Raw genomic sequence first — 8,856 nt, 5'->3', positions numbered from 1 at the left:
CCTCTCTGTCTGGCTCTGTCAGCCACCCACCTGCTCACACGTAGACACATTTGATAGCTTTTTGCATAGTTAACACATGTTTTGTTTTTACCCTGTTCCATATTCACCTCAAACATATTCCTGTCAAGACTCAAAGTAGACTGCCGATCATTTTCATCTTCGTCTTTTAAATGTAATGTTATAAAGGAAATGTCAAGTTGAGCTGCGGGAGTGTACTTCCCCTCGGCCACGCCCACTTCCCAGGCATTTAAACATATTCATCCTGTTCTCCCTTTTCTCCCCTTTTCGACCGCCACCACACCCGCTACATTAATAAGGATTCCTCCTTGTTCCCTCCTCCAAGTGTCAGTCCGAGCAGAAGCAAATAAAGGTCACCAATTAGACTGTGATCCGGGCCAAAGGCTTTTTCCATGAGACTGGGGGATGATCTGCCTACTTGGCCTTTTACCCCGCTGCCGTTCCCCCTCTCCCCACCCGCCCGCCCCTACACCCACCGTCCCCACTGACATCTACATCTCCCCCACGGAGCCCCCGTCTGGCAGAGGCATGATGAGGGAGATAACCCGGGCAGTGATGGGGAGGGAGGAGGCTGCACTGCCCGAATGTCAATACCGACGGCGAGCGTGGCGTTTGGAGAAGCGCGGAGGAGAAACGTCCTGTCCTGTAGACCGTAGAGGGAGGGAGGGAGGGAGAGAGGGGGAGGGAGGGGGGAGGGGGAATCGTGACAACATTGGTTTCGTTGTAGAAACGCATCGTGGTGGAACACGGCGACGTGTGTGCTCATGTGCGGGGCTCGTTCACTGACGTTGGTTGTGGTTTCCGCAGCTTGGCGACACGGGGATGTATACCTGCATCGCCTCCACGCCCAGCGGGGAGGCCTCCTGGAAGGCCTACCTGGAGGTGCAAGGTGAGAAGGGATGCCCGGACTCCCGTTTGGGGCCAAGCTGTTGTTTTATTGTACTTCTTTATGGTTTGATTTAAAAAATGGATGCATTCATTTGAAAACTCAGATACAAATATGTTAATGTCACTGCAGTTGCTTTTGGACACTTAGGTAGGGATGGAGGCAAGGTTTCCTTGCTCCTGATGCCTAGGTAGGCTGAGGACATTGGGGTTTGAACCCTGAACCTTTTAACTGGAAATCAAACACCCTTAACTAGACTATCCTACATTTTACAATTTCATCCATGTTTAAGAACCTGTTAATACATCTGGATCGTGGACATCTGTACGTAACGGGACATTCAGGGGAGATAAAGATCCATGTAAGAAACCATTTTCTCCTGCCTGCGTCTAGAATTCGGGGTCCCGGTTCAGCCCGTCAGACCCACGGACCCCAACCTGATCCCCAGCCCCCCCTCCAGGCCCGAGGTGACGGAGGTGAGCCGCTCCTCCGTCACCCTCTCCTGGAAGCCCAACCTGAGTGGGGCCACGCCCACCTCCTACATCATCGAGGCCTTCAGGTAACACCTCTTGTTCAGTGACTCACTAGTTCAGTATTATCACTAACTAGTTCAGTACCATCACTCACTAGTTCAGTTCTATCACTAACTAGTTCAGTACCATCACTCACTAGTTCAGTTCTATCACTCACTAGTTCAGTACTATCACTCACTAGTTCAGTACTATCACTCACTAGTTCAGTTCTATCACTCACTAGTTCAGTACTATCACTCACTAGTTCAGTACTATCACTCACTAGTTCAGTACCATCACTCACTAGTTCAGTACCATCACTCACTAGTTCAGTTCTATCACTCACTAGTTCAGTACTATCACTCACTAGTTCAGTTCTATCACTCACTAGTTCGGTACTATCACTCACTAGTTCGGTACTATCACTCACTAGTTCGGTACTATCACTCACTAGTTCAGTACTATCACTCACTAGTTCAGTACTATCACTCACTAGTTCAGTTCTATCACTCACTAGTTCAGTACTATCACTCACTAGTTCAGTACTATCACTCACTAGTTCAGTACTATCTTTCACTAGTTCAGTACTATCACTCACTAGTTCAGTACTATCAATCACTAGTTCAGTAGTATCAGTCACTAGTTCAGTGCTATCACTCACTAGTTCAGTACTATCACTCACTAGTTCCCTTAACTCAACCCTGCTGCCTCTTCCTTTGGGCGATAGAGCCAGGAAAATATCCACCTTATGATATGAAACTATAATATGCTTTAATAAAACTTTTGCCCCAAATTTCCTGTCCAGGAGTGATAAGGCACATCTTATCTTTTCATTATAATGACGAGGGTGATTCCATAAAGTCTGGGAGTTACTTTTACTGAACACCAATCTGGTGATTCAATTTCATGATTTTCATGATCGAAACAAATTTAATTAGTGATGTATTTGGGTGACAAACAATACTTAAGGCTTTTGTGTTGGATATAATTGTTTGTCTTCAGGGAAAGCGACAGACAGACAGTGTCTTAGAAGAGCCTGGGGAAGGTCCATGTAGCATAGGAATCCAGGTTCCCCAATGGTTCCCTTCACCTAACCCTTGATCCCCCCCCCCCCCCCCCGGCCCCCCGCAGCCACGCGTCGGGCAGCAGCTGGCAGACGCTGGTGGAGCATGTGAAGACGGAGAGCTACCTGCTGAAGGGCCTGAAGCCCAGCGCCGTCTACCTCTTCCTGGTGCGCGCCGCCAACGCCTACGGCCTCAGCGACCCCAGCCCCATCACCGACGCCGTCAAGACACAAGGTAGGGGGCCTGCACCCTGACCCTCACCCTAATGTTTTGAGCACCATTTTCTGCTGTATATAATCTGTAGTGTTGTATACGCTAATCATGTGTGTGTGTTTGTGTGTGTCTGTGTGTGTGTTTGTGTGTTGGTGTGTGTGTGTGTGTGTGTGTGTGTGTGTGTGCGTGTGTGTGTGGCTGCCCCTCCAGAAATCCCCCCAACGAGCCAGGGCGTGGACCACCGTCAGATCCAGAGGGAGCTGGGCGAGGTGGTCATCCACCTCCACAACCCCACCATCCTGTCCTCGTCCTCGGTCAGAGTCCAGTGGACCGTGAGTACCTCCGCCTCCACCACCCTCCGCCCTCCACCGCTAACCCCCTCCCTGCAGTCCACCGCCCCCACCAGCCTCCACCCAGCCGCGGCGTTCCTGTTATTCCCTTCCAGAACAGGGATCGTCCACGAGTCCCGTTTCCCAGCGCTCAATTAGTTCCACTCTGAACACTTAAATGCGTCCAATGGCCCACGGGTTCCGGAAGGGGCGTCCCACTCCCCACCTGCCCCGTCCCACGCCTTCCCACTGCCCATCTGGCCTCGGCCGGAGCACCAACGGCTTGGCTGGCCGTAGCACCGCCGGCTCGCCCCCCCCCCCCCCCCCCCCCCCCCCCCCCCCCCACTCCCCCACCTCGCAACCCCCATCCTCGCTGGCCAAAGCCCCCCCGCCAACGCCAGCGAGCCCAAGAGCACAGGACCCTGCAGAGCGGCAGAAAGGAGCCGCCATCCAGCGTGGGATGTGTCACACGGTGCCCCTTCATATTGAGAACCTCTCGGTGGCTGTTAAAACAGCGCGGGGGGGTGGGGGGAGAAAGAGGGGGGAGGCAGCCTGCTGGAGGAGCTCTTAAAGTGGAAATGGCTTGCAGATGTAGATGACGAGAGAGAGAGAGAGAGAGAGAGGGGAAAAAGGGTACAGAGAGATGGAGAGAATCAATCAGGCATCCATTAACCATGGCAACCTTTTACCACTGTGAGCTGCTCTGAGGTTCTGGATTTGGGGTCTGGCCATAGGTGGGCTCCATCAGTCTGATGAGCACGGCGGTGTCCTGGCCATGGATAACTCTCTCTCCGGTTACACCAGAGAGGCTTGTGGAGCCGTGCTGCGCTTTTTTCGGTGTGTCTTATTCCTTTGACGGAAGGCACTGCGCAGCATTCCCTGCCGGAACGTTGTGACCCAGGGCCGTGAGGAATGGGAGACGGAGAGATGTTTTTAAGAAAGGGATACCGACATGCCATGACTGATGTAAACCAGCTCTGCTCACTTACCCTTCCTCGCTGGAATGTTCTTGGTGGGGTGGAAACAATATTCAGGAAAGTTTCTTCCTTTTTTTACGTGGAGCCACAACAGATTCACACTCGTTTTTACGAGGTTGTTTTAAAGGGTGGAATACACTCCCCATCGTGGAAGGGCCTTTTCCTCCCAATCTTTGCGTCAATTCGTTCGTACAGTCCCCCCCCCCCCCCCCTCTCCTTCCTTCCAGCCCCGCCTAATGAAGACCACCTGAGTCGACGGCGTGTTTGCACAGGAGAGCGGTAAATTAAAACCGTCAACAAGTTTACAAGTCACCACTGCCTCCACCCAGCTCCGTTCCGCGGGCTACAGCGCTAATGCTAACACGCCGTGCGCGTAGTTAACCCGGGACAACCCTGGATCCTACCAAATAACAACCACATCTACAGCGGAAGACCTTTTCTCCCCTCCTCCCCGTAATCTAGCATCACGCTTGGGTATTGGAACTCGCCCTCCCCAATCTCTTCTCCACACACCCACACACACACACACACTTTGTTGCTGTCAGTCGACGGGAGCGCAAAGGGGACGACGAGAGAAGGAGGCAGGCTGCCCTGGGACCTTCTCCTCCTCCCCCCTCCCCCACCCCTGGGTTTAACCAGCTCCAGACTCACAGGAACCTCTGGCCCGATGACCTCATGCTGTGGTTTGAGTAAACGGCTGCAAATAGTGCATGGCGTGGAGGGGAACGACGCAGGAGCAGGAGAAGTGACGGAGGGCAGGGAGGGAGGGCCGACCATGGGAGAGATGCGGAGGGATAAACACCACGCGTTAGCACCACATTCCTCACAGGGGACCAGGGGCCCGGGGGCCCATCCGTCACAGCTGTCCACGCGGCACGGCCTGGGAGCCCGGCGGGGACAGCTGTTTGGCTTTCCACCGCCGAGACAGAGGGCACTGTCCAGAGGCCAGTGGTCAGGGTGCCGGTTTGACTCCCAGACGGAGGTCTCTGGGTTCGTACCCCAATGCTCTAACTAGCTACTACGGCTCCTGGAGGAATCCTTGAGCAAGATGCCCTGGCCCTCTTCCCCCTCATCGTGGATTATTCCCCGGTCGTGTGCTATAATGCTACGTCTCAACATCTCTCTTCCAACCCGCTGTCCTGTCCCTCTTCATTCTCCTGTCCGTGAAGTCATCAAAACCCTTTGGAATTCTCTGGAAAACCGCATTTGAATTGGAAGTGTCTGCCACCCCTCCGCTGGCGTCTCCCATCTCCTCACGCACGGTTCCTCCTTCCGCCCACTAGGTGGAGCTGCAGTCCCAGTACATCCAGGGCTACAAGGTGATGTACCGGCCGGCCCCGGAGGGCGCTCAGAGGAGCGAGTGGGCCGTGTTCGAGGTCCGCACCCCCGGGGAGGAGAGCGCCGTGGTGCCCCAGCTCAGGAAGGGCGTCACCTACGAGTTCAAGGTGCGGCCGTTCTTCAACGAGTTCCAGGGAACGGACAGCGACGTCAAGATCGGCAAGACGCTGGAGGAAGGTGGGTGGAGCCATGGCCCGCGCGTGTGTGTGTGTGTGTGTGTTAGTGTGTGTGTGTGTGTGTGTTAGTGTGTGTGTGTGTGTGGGGACGTAGGTGGGTGTGTAGATATGTGTGTGCGTGGCTGTGTGTGTCATGTGGCAATTTATTTATGGTGTGTGTGTGTGTGTTCTATGTGCACATGAGCACGTGAGTGCCTGCGTTTGTACATTATTATGTGCATGAGTGTGCGTGCGTTCATCTGTGTATGCGTGCACATGCTCATATGCATCCACTGCTGTTTGTTTGTGTGTGTGTGTGTGTGCGTCTGTGCACACACATGGTGTGACGTGCATGTTTACATGTGTACACAATGCTCACGTGCGCACAGCTTGCAACCTCACACACACAGCAGCTGTGCCCAGCAGCAGCCTCAGACAGAGCACCTGCGTGTGTGTGTGGGGGTGCATGTGCGCGCGCGTGTGTGTGTGCGTGTGTGTGCGTGGTTCTGTGTGTGTTAAAACGCGGCGCATTCAGGCACGCCCGCCTGGGATCTATCAGCTCTTTGAAATCTGGGGGCCACGTGACAAACCAGAGAGCAGATGACAAGCAGCACGCACACACTAACCCGACGAGGGCGGCTGCTAATTCTTCATCGGGTGTGGTTGTTAGGGGGAGATTGCGCAAACCCCTAGCTCCTCGTTAAAATGTTTGTCAATCTTTGATAAACATTTATGGGGAACGAAGTGTGTATGCTAATGTGTGACTGTGTCGTCTAGTTTTTCCTGCTGGATATTCCACGCTGGATGTTCTCCGTTTCTGTTAATAATTGTTTTCCTGGGCTCCGAGCGTGGTGCCGGCTCTCCAAGATAGAAACGCACTCAATCAGTATGCAATTACGATATCCCTTCTTGTTTTTCATAATTAATTTCCTGTAATCACATTGGGAACTCGCAAAAAACACAAGGACGGCCCGACTCCTTGTGCATAAACCATGGCTTGGTTTTTTTTTTCACTCTGTGAATAACTCGTGTCGGAACAAGAGTGTTTTCCCGCCAGAAGCGGCGCAACAACGCTAATGTTTTACGATGACCATTCCTTTGTTCTCTCCTTCGCTTCCAGTCCCCGACACGAAGATAAAGGCGCACTTCTCTGACAGCTGGATCGTACAACGGCAGACGGCGCTCCATTAAGGAGGGAATGTTGTGGCATAATGTATGAACGTGAGGGTGATTTAGAATTTTCTGTCCTTTCTTTTGTTTTTCCACGCGTTAGCTCCCAGTGCGCCGCCGCGCGAGGTCAAAGTGACGGAGAGCGCGGACAATGGGACGGCCGTCCTGGTCTCCTGGCAACCCCCGCCCGAGGACGAGCAGAACGGCTTGGTTCAGGAGTACAAGGTGAGAGTCCTTCACACCAGGCAGAGAGAGAGGGGGAGGGAGGGAGGGAGGGAGAGAGAGAGAGAGAGAGAGAGAGAGAGAGAGAGAGAGAGAGAGAGAGAGAGAGAGAGAGAGAGAGAGAGAGAGAGAGAGAGAGAGAGAGAGAGAGAGAGAGAGAGAGAGAGAGAGAGAGAGAGAGAGAGTGAGGGAGTGCGACAGAGACAGACAGAGAAAAAGAGGGAGATAGATACAGAGATAGGGAGAGGGAGAGAGACAGACAGACTGAAGGACTGACAGACAGATCGAGAGAGAGAGAGACACAACAAGGAAAAAAGTGAAAGATAGAGGAAGGGATAAATAGAGAATGAGATGTGATGCAGGGACCAAGATAATAAGAAATAGATGATTTGAAAGAGAAAAAGAAGAATCTCTTTCGAAGGAAAGAGAGATATAACCAGAGATACAGAGAGACAAAGGAGACAGCATTGCAGATGTATACACATCTGGGATCCACAAACTGTACTTGCTATAGAGATACACACACACACACACACACACACACACACACACACACACACACACACACACACACAATGAGATGGGGCACACCTTAGGAGGCTAGTAGGCTAAACACGTGCTGCTGAAAGCTCGGAGAGGGAGACAATAAGGTGTTGTCGATTATGGTAAAACAGTGTCATCTGGTGGACAGAAGATATTTATACATTCTTTTGTGCATTCGGTTCACATTTTTCTTGTGTGTTTTATAGCAATGAAGTTTGAAACGTGTCTACAATGGATGAAATGGTAAAATATTCATCATAAAATATTAGTTGCGAAAGTATAGTTTCTCACAATTGAATATGTTTTATGTGAAAGTAATGACATTTCTTGAGAAATGAGGATCACATTTTGGATGGAACAATGCAGATACTGTTATAAAATGGTTTACTACTGTAAAGACCAAAAGGAAAATAATTGGAGAAAAACACAATTATCACCCTATTCTGTATTCCCTCTGCGTTTATAATTAACCTTATCTTTCGAATGCTGTCCTGTTGCAATACATTCATCAGACCTTTATGTGAATCATAATGTATGCTTTGTGTCAATTGGTGTACGATTCACCACATGGACCATGTAGTTGTGCGAAGGCTGAGATTTTAATTGGAAATGTGTATTTTGTGGTCATAGGGGGATGTGGTTTAGTGGCGGAGGAAACGGTGAGGCTCAGTCACTGTAAAAGTTAAGCCACTGTTCATTCTCCAGGTAAATGTTTTCTGGCGATAGGGTTTATAGTAATTTCATGGTTGTTAAATCCATTCTCCCTGCTCGTTACTGTGCCAGCTCCCCAGTGAATCTTCCCCTGCTAGGAACTCACAGAGCCCCCAGGAAGTAGGGTGGTGAAATACTCCATCATACATGTAGACACACACACACACACACACACACACACACACACACACACACACACACACACACACACACACACACACACACACACACACACACACACACACACACACACACACACACACACACACACACACACACACAGACAGACAGACAGACAGACAGACAGACAGACAGACAGACAGACAGACAGACAGACAGACAGACAGACAGACAGACAGACAGACAGACAGACAGACAGACAGACAGACAGACAGACAGACAGACAGACAGACAGACAGACAGACAGACAGACAGACAGACAGACAGACAGACAGACAGACAGACAGACAGACAGACAGACAGACAGACAGACAGACAGACAGACAGACAGACAGACAGACAGACAGACAGACAGACAGACAGACAGACAGACAGACAGACAGACAGACAGACAGACAGACAGACAGACAGACAGACAGACAGACAGACAGACAGACAGACAGACAGACAGACAGACAGACAGACAGACAGACAGACAGACAGACAGACAGACAGACAGACAGACAGACAGACAGACAGACAGACAGACAGACAGACA

The 8,856-nt window shown here is 51.3% G+C and overlaps 1 protein-coding gene across 4 annotated transcripts in view; it reads left to right on the top strand.

Moving 5' to 3' along the window:
* The window catches only part of robo1 (roundabout, axon guidance receptor, homolog 1 (Drosophila)), a 62,637-nt gene that overhangs the window by 20,971 nt on the left and 32,810 nt on the right, over positions 1-8,856 (top strand). For all 4 annotated transcript variants that reach the window (XM_060074287.1, XM_060074289.1, XM_060074288.1 and 1 more), the window contains 6 exons: positions 826-907; positions 1,298-1,463; positions 2,548-2,714; positions 2,904-3,025; positions 5,283-5,514; positions 6,766-6,887. In XM_060074287.1, the coding sequence (XP_059930270.1) occupies positions 826-907; positions 1,298-1,463; positions 2,548-2,714; positions 2,904-3,025; positions 5,283-5,514; positions 6,766-6,887 (891 nt within the window). The remainder of the gene's footprint in view (positions 1-825; positions 908-1,297; positions 1,464-2,547; positions 2,715-2,903; positions 3,026-5,282; positions 5,515-6,765; positions 6,888-8,856) is intronic.

The sequence above is a fragment of the Gadus macrocephalus genome, chromosome 16, assembly GCF_031168955.1.
Source record: "Gadus macrocephalus chromosome 16, ASM3116895v1".
NCBI lineage: Eukaryota > Metazoa > Chordata > Actinopteri > Gadiformes > Gadidae > Gadus > Gadus macrocephalus.
The sequence above is the reverse complement of the archived record's forward strand: the minus strand, read 5'-3'. Positions and strand labels throughout refer to the sequence as shown.